The sequence below is a fragment of the Petaurus breviceps genome, unplaced genomic scaffold, assembly GCF_028583685.1.
Source record: "Petaurus breviceps papuanus isolate PSGF00001 unplaced genomic scaffold, PetGlider_PUasm1.0 208, whole genome shotgun sequence".
Classification (NCBI taxonomy): domain Eukaryota; kingdom Metazoa; phylum Chordata; class Mammalia; order Diprotodontia; family Petauridae; genus Petaurus; species Petaurus breviceps.
In genome coordinates this window covers 29,180,890-29,197,813 of record NW_027185852.1, presented here as the reverse complement: position 1 = coordinate 29,197,813, position 16,924 = coordinate 29,180,890, and the positions used below count along the sequence as shown (strand labels likewise).

Genomic DNA, 16,924 nt, shown 5'->3' with positions numbered 1-16,924 from the left:
ACCTGGATTGAAAGGGACCTCAAAGGGAGCTGACCTTCAGCTCTAGGCTCCTGGCCTTCCCTGTGTGCTCACCCCCAGTTCCCTTCAGGGCACTTTTCATGGGGCTTCTCTTCCCACCTTCACTCCTCTGGGTGATGACCATCCCCCAAGGTTCAAAAGCCACACAGCCTCGCCTCCCAGGCTAGGGAAAGAGGCAGGCCTCTTCTGGCCAGAGCCGTGCCTGCCTGTGGCTTCCTGACCTGCCTCTGTTCTTTCTGCTCTTCCCAAACACCCACCCTTCAAGCCTGCCCTCCCCACCTCCTCTGGCTCTTCCTTGCACCCCTCAGCTTCCCAGACCCTTGGCCTCAGCTGGCTGCCTGTTGTGCCTCACCTAGACCCCTCAGCCTGAAGATCTCTCAGGAAGGGGAGCCCACGGCACCCTGGGGCTGCCTACCCCACTCAGGGACAGCTCTTGGTGGGGGTGTTTCATGATTTTGTGACTGAAGACCTGAATTTTACTTGCCCCACACATCACTAGCCCCATTCCTCCTAGATTTGCCCTTGGGGAATGCTCACTCCGAGGGTGAGAGCAGGTGCTGGGGAGGGGGGCTTAGTAACTGGGTCAGAGACTGCAGGGAGGGCCAGGAGCCATCCTTGGGCTTCATTCGAAGAGGGTGCTTTCAGTCTGGTCACAGGGTAAGGTCAATCCTCCTTTCTTGCCTGAGCCCTTCAGGTCATAGAAAGCAACTCTCCCTTCCCTCTGGGTCTTTTCGGCACCGCCAGTCCCCTTTTAATGGGTCCTCACTAGACACAGTCACAGTCACATACTCCTCAGCCCATCACCTGGTTCCAAGGTTTCTAGAATGCACTGCTCCGTTTCTGTCATGACTCAGTCACCAAATTCAGTGACCTTTCCTGATTTGTCCCTGGCCAGGACTTTCCCTGCAGACTCTAATAGCGCTACCCTGTGACTGACCTCTCCTCCCTGCACTTCCTTGACTTGGTGCCTTCCTGACTGGTTCCTGATGGTTCTGGGTGTGAGTCACCCGAGCTGTGGCTCCCTGGACCTGCTGGTCTCCAGGAAGGTTTAATGCCTAAGGGTGCTTGGGAACAGGCAGGCCTGGGCTTGCTAGGCACCCAGGGATACATAGGTGGGAGGTGGGGTTGTTAGGGGAAGTTTCCCAAGACGAAGCAGGTGGAGGACCAGCATGGAACACCGAACGCCTGTGGCCTCCTCCTCTCCCATCACTCCAGACAGCACAGGGATGCCGTCCCTGCCCATAGGGCCAAGCTGCATACATTCATCTCTCCTGACCCTGCAGGGAGGAGCCCGTCAGCCCCCTGGTGGCCACTTCCTTTCTCAAGGGGAGCCAGGAACACACTGAATTCAAGCTAAGCTGGCCAAGAGCAGAGACAGTTGGGAGGGGGAAGTGTGTGCAGTCAGCCAATAAGGCAGCTAGGAGGCCTGGAGTCGGAAGGGCCCGAGTTCAAATCCAGCCTCTGACACTCGCTGTGTGATCCTGTTTGCCTCAGTTTCCTCATCTGTAAAATAAGCTGGAGAAGGAAATGTCAAGCCTGTCCAGTTTCTCTGCCAGGAAAACCCCACAAAATCAGACACAACTGAACAGCAAAAGCAACCTTGTATGTGTCAGACACTGTGCTAAGTACTAGGGATAGAAAGGAAGGAAAAAATCTCTGCTCACCAGGAACTCACAGGGCAATGGAGACAAGACACACACAGTTATGTACAAGCAAGCTAGGTGTGGGACAAACAGGAGATGGAAGCACTGACGTCAAGGGGGACTGGGGAAGGCTTCCTGGAGGAGGTGGGGACCCAGCAGAAGGGCTTTGAATGCCAAGCAGAGGGTTTTGTTATTGTTCCTGGAGGTGAAAGGGAGCAGGGGGTTTAGTGAGTAGGGGAGCTGTGCTCTGAAAAAAGTCCTTTAGTGGCTAAGTGGAGGACAGATTGGCGTGCAGAGAGGCTGGAGACAGGCCAACTCAGCTGCTGCTACCTCAGTGTTCCAGGTGAGCGGTGATAAGGGTCTGCACTGGGTAGGGAGGCTGGCAGCCTCAGAGGACAGAATGAGGCCTATCCCAGAGGCCTTGGCAATGGATGGGATAGGGGTGGGGGAGATGGGGTGAGAGTGAGGAGTTGAAGGCAATGCTTAGGTTGTGAGTTTGAGGGATTGGAAGAATGGGGGTGCCCCTGATGGTAAGATGGACATTTGATAGTAGGGAAGGGCTTGAGGGGACATGTTAGATTCTGGACATGTCCAGAAATCTACTGGACATCCATCTTGAGATGTCTGAAGGGAAGTTGGAGATGTGACACTGGAGGTCGACGGAGAGGCTGGGGCAGGAGGGAAAGATCTGAAAACATCCACGTAGAGATGGCCGTTAAATCCTTGGGAGTGGATGAGATCACCATGTTAAGTGGTCTAGAGGCAGAGAAGAGGGCCCAGGATGGAGCCCTGAGGGACACCTTAGGTAGAGGGCATGATCTGGATGAAGAACCAGCACCGGAGACACAGGAAGACACAGTGAGGCCACCTCTTTATGCAAGATGGGGTGAAGGAAAGAGTGCAGAAGGCACCTGAATGATGGGAGATGAGGAAGAGGGGACCTTCTGCAAATGGCACAATTCTCTAAGTAAAATATGGGGGCAAGTTCCCAGCTGAGAGAATGAGGGAAGGGGGAGCCACGGGAAGTGGGAGAAGGATCACTGCAGAGAGTGGGAGAGTAAGGTGAGGGAGGAAGAGCAGGATTGCCAAGCAGCACTCATGGCCCAATTAAGGTTCTGTAACAAATTTTTAGGGGACCTAGTCAGAGTGGTTCTGTGACTTTCTCCCCCCTTTGTTTACCTGTATGTGCAGGAGAGAGGCAGTGGACAGTAAGAGGGATCCAAGGCTAAGGCTTGGCTGGGCACAGTTGGCAATATGATAAGGGGCCAGGGAGTCAAGAGAAGATGGTGCCAAGTTGAACTGATTCGCCAAGGGGTCAAGATGGGGAGGAGAGGAGAGGGGCTAGTGCAGGGGAAATGGCCTGGGAGAGAACTGAGGGGCTGAGAGACTGAAGGTTATCTTGTGGCCAGAGAGAAGTGGAAAGCCAACAGAATATGGTTGGACTAGGGGATTTCGGAATTCATGAGCATGGAAGTGGTACATTTGTGAGCGATGTCAAGATCCAGAGTAGGGCCATCTTTGTGTGTGGCTGAGGTGGGTCATGGGAAGTGTGTAGTTAGGGTGTTGGAGGGAGAGTCAATATGTATACTAAAGTCCCCAAGTATGAAGGCAGGAGCTGGAGTGAAAAAGTGTGATCCAGGGACTGAACGGGCTGAAAAAGGCGAGTATCAGGGGCAGTAAGGTGGTGCTGTCGTGGATAGAGAGCACCAGCCCTGGAGGCAGAAGGAAGCAAGTTCAAATCCAACTTCAGATACTAGCTGTGTGACCCTGGGCAAGTCACTTAACCCGGACTGCCTCAAAAAAAAGGAAAAAAACTAGATGGGAGTATTGTGGAAGTGTATAACCAACAGCTCCCAGGCCATAAATGCAGATGTTATGGCCCTCAAAGGCGAAGTTGCTGAGGAATGAGGGAAGAAGGTGGAGAACTCAAAAGTGGCAATGGGGAACAAACAGCACAACCCCGTCAGAGCCGTGAAGGGAGGCCCAGGGCACAGGGACGGGGGGCAGAGCTTGGAACAGGCTGGGGGTGAAAGCAAGCTTGCTGCTGCTGGAGCAGGAGCTCCTGAGGGCACGCTGTGGGGGGAGGGGGGGTTGAAGGGCATGGGCACCGGTGTTTGGAATCACTAAGGTGAAGAGGCTATGACCTAGTGGCAGTTTGAGGGCCACTGGAGGCTGAGCTCCAGCAGAAGGACCCAAGGAGCCGGCCAGGCAGGAAGATGCCCCACCTCAGCCATTTACCTTGTAGTTCAGTGGTCAGAGCTGGATTTGGGCCCCAGATCAAAGTCCTGGCTCCACAACATTTGCTGTTTGACTCTGTGACTTGTAAAAGGGGGATTGGACTGAGTGGCCTCTGAGGTCCCTCCTGCGCTATGATCCCACTGAACACAGGATAGCAGAGTTCAGAGACCCAGATGGGCCCCTTTAGGCATCTCCTTTCTCAGGGGGAAACTCTGGCCATCCACCTCCCTCCCACACAGCTGACAGCTGCCTCCCAGCCAAGCAAGGGGCCAGTACAAAGTCACATGCACAGGCACACAGGTGTTTTTTCCTTTTTTAATCAATCAATGGTCAGTTTATCCACCTGGACACCAGCCTTGTGGCCTCAGAGCAGAGGAAGTGTTGCCCCAGGCTGTGTCCGTCCAGGGAGGTCAGTTCCTGAGTAAGAGCCAAGAGCTGAGGACCTCTCCACCCTCAGCAGAGGGCACAGCTCTCATGGGGGATGAGCAGAGTGCTCCCCCTCCCTTTCCCCCATGGTGGGCAGGAAGAACCCATGGCTGCCTCAGTTTCCCCAACAGCCTCACCTAGGGAAGGGGAGGAGGGAAGGAGGGTTTATCCTGGGACATTCAATAAATAAGTTAGACTCTGCACCACACGCACCTCCCATAAGGTCTAGCCCTGGCTTAGATCCCACGGCCCAAGCATGAGGGCACAGCTGTGGAAGGAAATCCCCTCAACTCCATGTCATCTTAGCCCCCCCCAGCCTCCTCCTTGGAGAACCCCCAGGAAGTAAATAAATAACCCTCCCACCCCCACCCCAGCTGGGGTGGGGCTCAGGGCCAGGACTGAGGGGGTAGCTCTTCACTTTCCCCCTCCCTGGGGAGTTAGTAAACAGTCTTGGGTTAAAAGCAGATAGGATTCCAGCCCTCAGTGGGGTGAGCACAGAGGGGTTTCCCTGGGCCCAGCCTGAAAGGCAGCCCCCTCATGTCTGTTCCATGGCTCCTCCAGGCCCCCCACCCTCCTCCTTTGCTGGTGGTTCCAGGAAGATGGGGGTCACCGATGGTGGCTTCTTCACCCTTAGGGGAGACAGTAGGTGGCCTCAGGCTCTCAGAGTTGAATTCAGGTCCAAGCCACATATGAACAAAAATCCCTTTTACCATGTCCCCAACAAGAGGGGCCCAGCCTCTGCCTTGAAACAAGGACAGGGAGTTCATCACCCCCCGGCCCAGGCTGTTCTGGAGCTTGTTCTCACAGCCTGCTGTTAGTGAACTTCCCCTGCCCCCCCCCCCCCCATCCAGTCTCAATCTACCTTCACTACCCCTGGCTCCATCCTCTGAGATGAAGCAGAATGAGCCTGGAGTCTCCTCCTGGCCCTTCAGATACTTAAGGCAGCTCCTATGTCACCCCCCCACCCACCCACTTCCATCCCTGACTGATGTGAACCTTCTCTGAGCTTAAGACCCCAAGGGCCAAGGGTAAGAGGTCAGGAGGTACTCACGAGTACGGGGAGGCCGGGACGCCGACCACCAGAAAGTGATTCTTCTTCCGGAAGAGTCTCCACAGGCCTCTGTGGTTGCCTCGGACATCCAGGTCCCAGATATGCAGGCACTGGGAGAAGGGTCCAGGTCAGAGGCCACCTCTCTATCCCTCCCCCGCTGAGCCTTGCCCTGACTTCTTCCTGCAGGCCTAAGAGCCTGCTTCATTCCCAGCCTGGGATAGAAGGTTCCAGGGAACTGATTCTGGTGGACAGATGGGTGTGGCTCCTAAATGAGGAGAAGGGCTCAGAGGTTTTCTGACTCTAGTGTTTGGCAGGGAGGCATCATGAATGGGTACCTTGGCAAGCTGGGTCCATGTGGTGAAGTCATTATCCTGTTCCATGCGGATGAAAGTAACATATGTGTGGCCCTCAGTATCAGGCACAAATGAGTCCTCACACGGATCCTTGCTGTGGTCTAGAACTTCGGCCTCACTGGGGACCAGAGTGCTGATAAGGGCCAGGTCCTGGACCCTCCTCTCCCCGCCCCCCCCACGCCTTGTCCTCCCAGTCCCCCTACCTCCTCCCTCCTCCCACTGCCCCTCCCAAGGCCACAGGGCTCGTACCTGAGCAGCCGAATGACTTCTACCTCATAAGCATCCTTCTTCAGGCTAGAGGGAGAGGGACAGCATGGTCAGGGACCACCCTAGGCTATTCAGGGGTTCCAGGAGGGTTGAACAGGGGTGGGGGGAAAGGGCGATCCCCAGGGCCTTTAGGGGCAGACCCCCCTCCCACCACATCCCAGCCCCACCTGTCCACATTCCGGAGCTGGACGCTGGGGACCGTATTGAATTTGTGCTTCTTAAAGTAGGCCTCCTGTGGGACAAAGGGTCAGGGTGGGATGAACTGTCCCCAGCTAGTGTGTTTTCATGCAACTTTGACCTCCCCCCGAAGAAGCCACCTTGGGGATTTTGGGGTAATGGAAGGATCCCTAGATTTGCACCCAGCTCCACTAAATGCCACCCAAAGGTAGCTGGGAAAGCGAGCGTCTAGGTAGGGAAGAGTCACATTAGATGATACAGAACCCCCAGTGGGGGTGGGGGCAGAACCAGTTACCAGAGCTACCCAGAGGGCTGGCACAGGGGGGAGGATCTTGCTTCCAGCAGGTATGGAGGACAGAGAGGACTTCACAGGAAGGGCATATGCTACATTTGTGTTTCTGCAAGTTGCAGAGATGCACGAGTGGGTAGGGCCCTATCCCAGAAGAAAAGAGTTTCTCCATTCCTTAGGTTATTAGAAGGAATTGAGAAAGGAAGCTTTCCTTGATAGAACAGAAATAGTGCTTCAAAAAGGCAACAAATAAAGGGGTCTTGTAGAGGCAGAGGAAGAAGGCAGGAAGGTCCACGTCAGGAGTCCAGAGGTTGGGAGAATGTGACCCAGAGAACATCTAGAGCTAAGCAATAAATAAGCTTGAGGCTCTTCCTAGGGGAGGAAGGGCTAGACCATCTCTGGAGAAAGCATTTTCTTTCACTGCAAGGAATGAGCATTTGGGATCAATGACTAGAAGTGGCCATGAAGGGTCAGAGGCAGAAGCAACAGGTGGGGAGGGGGAGGGGGAACAGGAGAGGGGGGGGGTGTCTCTGTCCTGGTCACTATTTGTCTACCTGATAAAACAAGTTCAAGGCCCCAAGGCCCCTGGGGCCTATAAAGATTTCACTTCTGATTCACAAAGGGACAAAAGAAACCTGAAGGAACTAAACCCTCACTACTACCCATCAAAGACTTCCGAAGAAGACAGCTGCCCAAGAAGATAATGCCTGACTGAGAATGGGGGTGGGGTTTTTGGACCACAGCTTAAAGTCCAGAATTGCTGGGCTCTTAGCCAGGGATGGAGCCCACCTCACAAAGGCCAACAAAAGTAGTCCTGCCTGAGTCAAAGATGGCCTAAAAGTGAAGGAGGGGAATAAAAAAGGAGCATTTATCAAGCACTTGCCATATGCCAAGCACTGTGCTAAGAACTAAGGATACAAAAGTAAAAAAAAAAAAAACCCAAAAAACAACAATTGGCACATTGTCTACTCTCAAGGAATTCAACTTTAATTGGAAAAGATCAAACAGAAGGTTCAGGGGCAGGGTAAACAGAATGACCTGGTGGTGGCATGACACATGAAAGTCATGTGGTCTTACCGCGCTCTAAGAAGTGACCAATGGGACAAATACAGAGAACTATGAACAATTACATGAACTGGTACAGGCAGGAGTCAGCAGAGCTAAGCAAACAACATCATGACTAACTACAGTGGCCAAGGAAGAATCGTGGCTCCCAGGATGCACTCGCCTCGCTACCTCTCTGTAGAGGCAGAAGCTCCATGGTCATGGTACACTGCCCACGTTTAAAGACTTTTTAATCTATTAGTCAGTTTCACCTCTTGCTAAAAGGCCAAAGACAATGAAGTAATATCAACATGAGGCATCTAGATGGTACCAAAAGGCAGCGCATCCAAGTTCTTCAAAGTTATATGGGTTACAAGAAGAAGCAGACAGCAAAACTATACTTGTGGGGAACCTCAACTCTCCCCTCTCAGAACTAAATAAATCTAATCATAAAATAAGAGAAATTAAGGAGATGAAGAAATTAAGGAGAATTCTTGGAAAATTTAGACATTATAGACCTTTGGAGGAAAATGAATGGGAATAAAAAGGAGTATACTTTTTTGTCACCCATATACGGCACCTTCGCAAAAACTGATCATGTATTAGGGCATTAAAAACTTCACAATCAATGTATTAATCAGTTTTGCAGGCTTTTTTTCTTTTCTTCCTTTTCTTTTTTGCTTTTTGGAGGGGGGAAGGTAGGGCAATTCAGGTTAAGTGACTTGCCCAAGGTCACATGGCTAGGTTTTTGTGTGTGTGTTAAGTGTCTGAGGCCGGATTTGAACTCAGGTCCTCCTGACTTCAGGGCCAGTGCTCTATTCACTGTGCCACCTAGCCGCTCCTTTTCTTCCTTTCCTTTAAAAATGTATTTGTTATATGGGATGGTTCTCTGGGAGTAATAGGGAAGCAGGAATACTGAGGAAAATCTTGGTGATATAATTTAAAAAAAAACAGACAATGATAAAACTTATTTTAACTCAAGAAGAAAAAGAAAGACCGAGAGGCCCTTGGAGTACAGTAGCAGGGTGAGTGGTAAGGCCCTGAGGTCTGGAGGGCTCAGAGCAGAGGCAGGGTGCTGAGGGGGCAACAGCAGGCTGTGAGTGCATCCCTTGGCCCACCACAGAGTGACCACCATTCATTTCCTCCCTGAAGAGGACAGTGAAGCACATATTCCACCTATGCCTCTTCACCCACCAATGCAGGAGTATTCTTGTATAGAAGCTTACACAGCCACTGTCATGGTCAGCCTGCTGAGCCATACCTGTAACCCAAGGGGCAGGAGCAGCAGCTACTGAGGAGGAAGTGGAGCATCTGGTTCATGTCCGGCTGGCAGGCAGCCCCTGCTGGAGCCACGCCCCCAAACCCCAGCAGGCAGGATGAGAGGCAAAGCTGCTCGGACCAGCTGCCATTTGAGACGTCCCCCATGAAAGACAACTTCCTGGGTGTCCAATGTAGCCCTGATCAGCTGCTGCAACTCAAGCCCAGCTTGTGATTAATGCCATGGTCCCATCCCGCCTTCCATGGCCAGGATGACACTTGGGCAGCGCCTCTGCCAGTCATTACCCTATACATCCCTTGCTGCATGACAAATGCCCTGCATCTGTTGTAGCATCAACCAGCTGCTGCTAAGCCTCACAAAGTTTTTTTGGTGGCCCAAGCCATGGTTGGCTCTCTACTGCTGCAATGGCGGCCATTCCCCACACATCAGGAGCCAAAGTGTTACGAGGGGAAGGGCAAAAATTGTGGATCTCCATTTCCTCCCACCCCCAATAGATCTGTCAAACCCAGTTTTCTAGAGAAAATAAGGATAGCAGAAACAAGATCCAGTAATTCCTAGGAGAAAATACCCAAGAAGAAAGCCAGTAACAAACTCCACAGCTTTGCATGTCTCTGCACAAACCCAGCTGATTCTAGCTGTGTCTTCCAAAAGATGGAAGACATGTAGGAGGCAGTTCCTGCTCTGGACCTGATCATGCCCAAAAGAAGAAACAAGGGAAAATGAGAGGAAAGCCCGGAAGAGTCTGAAAAGTGCCCAAGATTTTGAGGAAGATGATTTAAAACGTGTCCAGACAAACAAAGATTGTCTAAGATCTCACACCCTAAAATTAGCCCAAGAGGGAAGAGGCAAAATGATTCTGCCGAGAAAGGAGAAGAGAAGAGCTGATCTGAAGGGAGCACATTGGGGAGGCACAGGGCACTCACTGATCATCTCATTCTAAAAGACAGCAAGATGGAAGGACAAAAGGTGGAGAAGAAATGGAAAACCGAGGCCCAGTCTCCTAAGTACTGTGCCAGAGGACGAACACACCCCCTCTGTCACGAAGAGATGAGGAACTAGGATTATAGAATGTGGCATAAACCATTGAACGTATCTGATACGGCTGAGCTCCACGTGGGGGTGGAATTATATATCTGGAAAAAACTGTTGGGCGAAAAAAAAGGCATCAGTAAAACTGCAGAAAAAGAAAAAAGAACCATGTCCCAGGGCACGAAAGTCTAGAGGAAGCTTAGATTGAGGATGGATGCCAAGGACAATCAAAAGGGCCTTCCTGAGTGAAGCCAGAGTCAGGAAAAAGCCCAAAGAAGGGACAGGATGCATAGCTGGGCTGGATGGGACGAAGACCCAGGAGGACCCAAGGAAGACTGGGCTATTGGCTCCTTCTCTACTACCTACAAACATGACCCTTCCCTCCCTTCTAAGTATTATCCCATGTCTCTTCTGCCCTTTGTGGCCAAACTCCTCGAAAAGGCATCTACATCTGGGGCCTCCTCTCTGTCTCCTCTCGGTCTTTTCTGAACCCCTTCCGATCCAGCTGCTGACCTCATCATTCCACTGAAGCTGCCGGCTCCAGTTATTAAAAATCTCTTAGTTGCCAAAGCCAGTGGCCCTTCTCTGTCCTCATTCTCCCTGACCTCTCTACAGCCTGTGAACCTGTTGATCACTCTCTCCTCTTCTCTCGAAGTTTGCAGGACACCCCTCTTCTCTCTCCTGGTTCTCCTCCTCCCTCCCCTTTTCTGGATTCTCCTTCATATCCCACCCTGTAACCATAGGGATCCCTCAGGGCTCTGTCCTGGGCCCTCTTCTCTTCTCCCTCTAGACCACTTGGTGATTTCATCAGCTTCCATGGATTTAATTATCACTGTTCTGATGATTTCTGACCCAAACTCTGCTGACCTCTATTCTTACAAATGCCTTTCAGACATGTAGAACCGGATGTCTAGTACAGATCTCAAACTCAATTAAGTCGAAAACTGAACTCATTCTCTTTCCCCTTATCCTGCCCCTCTCCCTTTAGTAGCACAGAAGACAATGCCATCCTCCTAGACCCTCAGGCTCACATTCTAGGAGTTATCCTGGCCTCCTCACCACCTCTCACCTCCATACCCCATCTGCTGCATCTCTTGAACATGCCACCTTCTCTCCTCTCACACTGTCATGCCTGGATTACTGTACAAGCTGCTGGTGGGTCTGTCTGCCTCAGGTCTCTGCCCACTCCAATCCAACCTCCATACAGCCAAAATGTGACTTCCCTAAAGTGCAAGCTGGATCATGTCACTGTCCTACTCAATGAACTCCAGCGGCTCCCTATTGCCCCCAGGATCAAATATGAAATGCTATGTCTGGCCTTCTCCTCCCTTTCCTGCCTTCTTACACCCTACCCCCCAGCTGCAACTCCACACACACACAGGCACCAAGTACCCTTCGATCCAGTGACACCAGCCACCTGGCTCTTGTCTGAACAAGCTCCTCCATCTCTCAGCTCTGGGCATTCTCTAGGGCTGCCCCCCCATGTCTGGAACATGGTCACTCCTCTGCTCTGACCACTGACCTCCCGGCTTCCTTTAAGCCCCAGCTGAAATCCCACCTTCTACAGGAAGCCGTCCTCAGCCTCTTAATCCCAGGATCCTCCTCGGTTAACGACCTGCTGTTTATTCTGTACAGAGCTTGCTGGGTGCAAGCTCTCTCCCCCAACAGACTGTCAGCTCCTTGAAGGCAGGGCCTCTTTTGGTAGCCTCAGCCCAGAGCACAAAGCAGGTGCTTAATAAATGCTTATTGATTGATTGATTGCTCACTATTATTCTGATCTTCTCTACTAAGGAAGTGACCTTTAGCCTGGGAAGGAGAGAACAAAAATGGCCAATGGAGATCCAGCTCTAACCTCTATTTCCTGTGCTTTGGTCCTGCATCTCCGATTGCCTGTTATGCCTCTGGAGCTGGCTGTCCCCAGGGGCATCTCCAACACGTTGGAAACAGAACTCATCATCCCTCAGCCCTCCCCATCCCCTCACCCTGACGTCCCCTCCAATCCTCCTTCCAGTCACCTGGGTCTTCTTACCACTCTGGGGCGTTCTTTGGTGTTATTTTCACACTGAGCCCTGTCCCCAACATCGAATCTGTGCCCAGGTCTTGTTATTCCCATCAGCCTCACTCCTCCCAGTCACGGCCTCCTCAAGGGTCTCCCTGCCTCCAACAGGTCTCCCACCAAGCAACCAGACACATACACAACCTGGTCTGACTGAGTCACTGCCCTGATCAAGTCTTCAGTGGTTCTGGGATCCAGTGAAAAATCCTAAGCCCAGAGGAGGAGGCAGAGGCACTTGACAGCATGGCTCCGGCCAGACTTCCCTCTGTGACTAACCTTCCCGCACTCTCCCTTCCTGACAAATTGCACTCCCGGTGGTATCCCAAACCTTTCCTGCCTCTGATTTTGCTACCTCCATGTACCATCCCAGGCCTGGGATGCCCTGCTCCCCTCTCTCCTCTCCTCAGTGCCCTCAGGTGTCTTCAAGGCTTGGCTAGGGACCCCCTCCTGTCCACAGGCTCCCTCCATTCTCTCCAGCCATTCGTGTTCTCTGCCTGCTCAAATGAGCTCATGTCGACTTGTCTGCCAACGTCTCCTACTTAAGCAGCCTAAAGGCAAAGACTACCTCACTTTACCTTTGTGTTGCCCTCACTGCCCAATACCCAGCACACAGCAGGCACCTCATCAATGCTCCCTGAAATGAATTCATCTCAGGGGCTCCCAGCTCCCTTGGCACACGCTGACACAAGGGTGAGGAGACAAGCTTGTGCTTCACTCACGTGGAAATAGCCATTCATGTTGAGGCCCACGATGCCAAAGTGGTAGGAACGGGAAACATCGGGGATGATGCACTCTCGGCCTCGACGCTGCTCAGGCATCCGCATCCACATGTCCCAGTCCCAGAGCTGGGGGGGGGGGGCACCAAGTCATCCTCACCCTGCAGAGCCCCTATCCCATCCCCACCCACAGTGAGAAGACAGAGTGGAGCAATGAGGTATGGGGGGAAAGACTCCAGGCGGGAGCCGCAGTGAAGAGGCTGGGTAGCAAGGGGCCCTGGCAGAGGCACTGGAGGAAGAAGGAGCCAAGGCTGGGCTCCAAATCAGGGAGCTTACCTTCTCTGGCGTGGGCCAGCGAGGCTCCAGCTCATCCTTATATAGGGATTTCCTGAGTACCCAGCCCAGGCCGGGCATGGTCTCCACCCGATAGAGGAGAGCTGGATCTTCAGCAGTGTGCTCATAGCCCTGGGGGCCAGACGAGGCTGTTAGTCTTGAGGGGCCTGCAATGATGCCCCCCACACACAGACACACAGACACACAGACACACACACAAACACACAGAAGCACCAAGCCTCTTACTCCTCCTCCCCCTTACCCAGGCTGGGCCCCACCTGATCATTCCAGGCAGAGATACAGTAGACGGACTCATCTTCCTCCAGTAGGTGGATGGACTGACTGAGGAAGCTGAAGGGGATGGAGGGAATGAGTTCTTTGAGTCTCAGAGGTTCTCCTCTGTCTCTGGGCCAGCCCTTTTCCCCATTTGAAGTGCTCTCAGCTGGGAGGCCCTGGGCTCCAGCCCCCAGCTTGGGCCAGGCCAATATGGAATGGAGACAGAGGGCTGGAGGGCTGGCTGGGCCCACTTCCAGTGGCCAGCTCAGGCACTCTCCTCCCTTCTTGGTCCCAGGAATCCTTCCTTCCCTGCCCACGTCAGCTGGTTCTGCTCTCTCCTGACGCAGCTGGAGCTAAGCCCAGGCCAGGTTCTTGGATTTTAGCCGGCCCTGGCCTGGCCTACAGCTCCAGGCTGACCAGAAGAGTCCAGCCCCATACCAGGCCACATAGCAGGCCAGCCCACCAGGGCCATGTCTAGAGGCCCCTAAGCCTTACCTGAAGAAATCAACAGCTATGTCTAAATCTTCTTCCAGGACCACAGCAAACTTTGCCTCCTGTGGACAGGACAGGAGATGCAACAGGCCATTTCCTGGCCCTGCTCTTCAGGCACAAGGGGCCCATACTGGCCCCAGGCAACAAGCAATTCCACTGTCCCCAGTCCCCTGCACCCTCAGGCCTGATGGGCCAGAATCCCAGGTATCCCCTCCCCTCCTTTCCTGGGAACTGCCCATACTCACAGGGTAGAGGTTGAAGGTGGCGGTGAGGCTGGCCTTATAGTGCTGGGTGGGGAGGAAGGGGAGAAAAGCCCGAGTGGGATCCTGGCACCCAGCTCCTCTACCCCTGCACCCCCCACCACGCCCCCCTCTTGAGCAATACCTGGGACACTCGGGCATTCTTGATGCTGATGGGTGTGTGCTGGATCCCCTTCAAACCGAACAGGGCAACCACATCCATGGGCTCCTGGTGGGTGTGAGAGGCTCGGAGAACTCTACAGAGCAGTGCCCCCACCCCTGGGACCTCCCCTCCAACCCAGCATCAATCATTGGCTCTACCCACTTGACTCCCAGGCCCAAGACCTCTCTAAACTCCTGAGAGCTTCAAACTGGTGCTCTCCAAAGGGAGGGACACCCATCCCTGACATGTGGAGCTCCCAACCCAGCCTGAGGGGCACCCTCCCTCCTTCCTCCCTTGGGTCCCACACAATGCCAAGTCTTGTTCATTTAACATGCACATTTCTCATGTTCAGTTGGAGCTCCCCACATACACGGCCATCCCCCTACACCTCCCCTCATTAACTCTCATCCAGATGGCTGCAAAAGCTTCCTAATTAATTCTCCCCTGTCCCCTACCTCTGACCCTAGCCTCCACCCAGCAGCCAAAATACTCTTCCTAAAGCACCATTCTGACCAGGTCACTCCTGTGCTCAAGAAGCTTTGGCAACTCCCTACTGAGATAAATTGGATGAAAGTACAATTAGAGATTCATTCAAAACTGGCTGCACCCCAGGAGTGGCCATTGGTAGTTCTGTGTCAGCTGGGGTGGTGTCCCCAGGGACCATGCTGGGCTCTGCAGCTCAACAATATATTGATGACTTGGTTACAGGCCAAAGGAAGCCTGATGTGCTTCTCAAACTTGCAGATGACCCAAGCTGGGAGGGACAGGGGAGACACTCCAGTCGTCAGAGCTGGAATCCAAAAGGCCCTTACCAGGCCAGAGCAGGGTTCTTAACCTGGCGTCCGTGGCCTTTGGGATAACTATTCCAACAGAATGGGTTTTCTTTCTAAGGGTATGTATTTTATCTTGTGCATTTAACAACATGGTTCAGATAAAGAGGTCCAGAGGCTTTTGCTTCAGACTGCTGCCCCAAGGGCAAGGACACCAAAAAGACAGGAGCCCCTGACCCTCTAGAACACTGTGCTGAACTGAACAAGATGAAATTCACTAGGGACAAATGTCAAGTCTTGTACTTGGTCAAAAAAGTAGCCTCATGAGTACAAGTGGAAGGCCTTTGTTTTGAAAAGGATCTGGTGGTTTGAGCGGACCAGAAGCTCCCTATGAATCAACAGGATGATGAGGCTTCCAAGAAAGCAAATGTGGAGCTAAGTCTTCCCAATGTTCCTCTCACTGTCCAGGGCACCGCCGTCCTTAGTCCTCAGGGCTGATACCCTGACTCCCTCCACTCCATCACCCCTTATATCCAATCATCTTCCAAATCTCTTTTCTTTTGCCTTCCCAACATCTTTCCTCTGACACAGCCCCCCACCCTGGTGCAGGCCTCATCACATCACACCGGAACTACTGCAACAGCTGCTGGGGTCTGCCTGCCTCTAGGCTCTTCCACTCTGGTCCATCCTCACTCAGCTGTCACAGTGATCTTCCTAAAGTCAAGGTCTGACCATGTCATCCCCCACCTTCAGCAAGCTCTGCTGGCTCCCTAACACCTCCAGGATCTAACAAAAACCCTGGTTTGACATTCAAAGTCCTTTACTGAGTCTGACTGCCCATTACTCCTCTCCCCACACAAAGCGGTCCAGTCAAACTGACCTTCCTGCTGTTCCTCACACAGGAGACCCCATCTCCCACCTCAATGCCTTTGCCCTGGCTGTTCCCCCTGCCTGACATGCTCTCCCTCTCTGACTCTCTGGCATCCTTCAAGGCTCAGCTCAAGCTCTTCCTTCTCCATGAGGCTTTTCCTGGTCCCTCAGTTGCTAGTGTCTCCCGCTAAGATGATCTGGCCTCTTCTTATATGTGTATGCTTGCAGTCTCCTCTGCCCCAACTGCAAGTTCTCGAGGGCAATGGCTATATCGCCAGTGCCTAGCCATAGCCAGTTATTGACTCATTAGTTGTACTGGGTACATCTTCTCAGAGGGAATACAAGCTCCCTGCAGGCAGGAGATGAGGTCTATGGAACTCCAGGGCCCAGGCCCTCCCTCTCATGAACTCCAGGACTACCCAATGCTTTCTCCCCAACAGCACCGGGAGAGGAGTGGGGGAGAGGTAAGAGATGGGGAGCCTGAGTCTGGAAACTGAGATTCTTAGCCTACATACCCAGCACCCTTCTACAAAGTAAAGAAAGGGGATTGGGCTGTCTCTAGTGTCAGTGATATACCCAGCCCAGTCCATAGAAGAGAAGGGGTCAGAACTGAGGTGCAAGGTCCCAGACTCCAAGTGAGAAAAGCCACTGAGGAGAAGCTACTGTTTTTACCAATGGGGAACATGCTTTGTCCAGAGTAAGAAGCAGACTCTGACCAGTTCAGGCTGCTGGGGGTCACATTCTTGGCTCTACCTCCAGCCCCAGGACCTACCTCATAGTAGCCATCAATGAAGACTGTGATCATGTGGGGGTTCACACCCTGAGCAGAGAGGAGAGATCGAAGCATCCTAGGGGAACCAGGCACATGGGAGGTGGACATCAAGGATCCACCCCACACATTTCTGCATGTGCTGGTAGATATGCCTGGTCCCTCCTGGAATCCCCCTCACCCTGGACTCCCCTGTATAGGTAGATGGGACCCATTTCCCTTCCTAGGTTCACTTGTACAGATAAGGTAAGCCATCCCCTTACCCTGGATTTACCTGTCCAGGAAGGGTGGGTCCATCTCCCTCCCTAGGCTCACCTATATAGGTAGGCAGGCCCATTTCCCTTCCTAGGCTCACTTGTACAGGTAGATGGGTCTCATTTCCCTTCCTATGCTCACCTGTACAGGTAGGTGGGCCCATCTCCCTTC

The 16,924-nt window shown here is 52.8% G+C and overlaps 2 protein-coding genes across 2 annotated transcripts in view; one reads left to right on the top strand and one right to left on the bottom strand.

The window, feature by feature from the left end:
- LOC138165389 (cytochrome b-c1 complex subunit 6, mitochondrial-like) overlaps window positions 1–16,924 on the top strand; it is a 290,341-nt gene that overhangs the window by 202,152 nt on the left and 71,265 nt on the right. The gene's annotated exons all lie outside the window — the stretch shown is intronic.
- LOC138165381 (protein O-linked-mannose beta-1,2-N-acetylglucosaminyltransferase 1) overlaps window positions 4,201–16,924 on the bottom strand; it is a 19,065-nt gene continuing 6,341 nt past the window's right edge. Inside the window, exons 11-22 of the mRNA XM_069093655.1 lie at window positions 16,502–16,577; window positions 14,072–14,155; window positions 13,933–13,974; window positions 13,691–13,749; window positions 13,198–13,270; window positions 12,923–13,051; window positions 12,590–12,715; window positions 6,164–6,228; window positions 5,979–6,023; window positions 5,712–5,847; window positions 5,377–5,486; window positions 4,201–4,954 (exon numbers count right to left, since the gene is read on the bottom strand). Coding sequence (XP_068949756.1) covers window positions 4,861–4,954; window positions 5,377–5,486; window positions 5,712–5,847; window positions 5,979–6,023; window positions 6,164–6,228; window positions 12,590–12,715; window positions 12,923–13,051; window positions 13,198–13,270; window positions 13,691–13,749; window positions 13,933–13,974; window positions 14,072–14,155; window positions 16,502–16,577 — 1,039 coding nt within the window. The 3' untranslated portion in view covers window positions 4,201–4,860. The remainder of the gene's footprint in view (window positions 4,955–5,376; window positions 5,487–5,711; window positions 5,848–5,978; window positions 6,024–6,163; window positions 6,229–12,589; window positions 12,716–12,922; window positions 13,052–13,197; window positions 13,271–13,690; window positions 13,750–13,932; window positions 13,975–14,071; window positions 14,156–16,501; window positions 16,578–16,924) is intronic.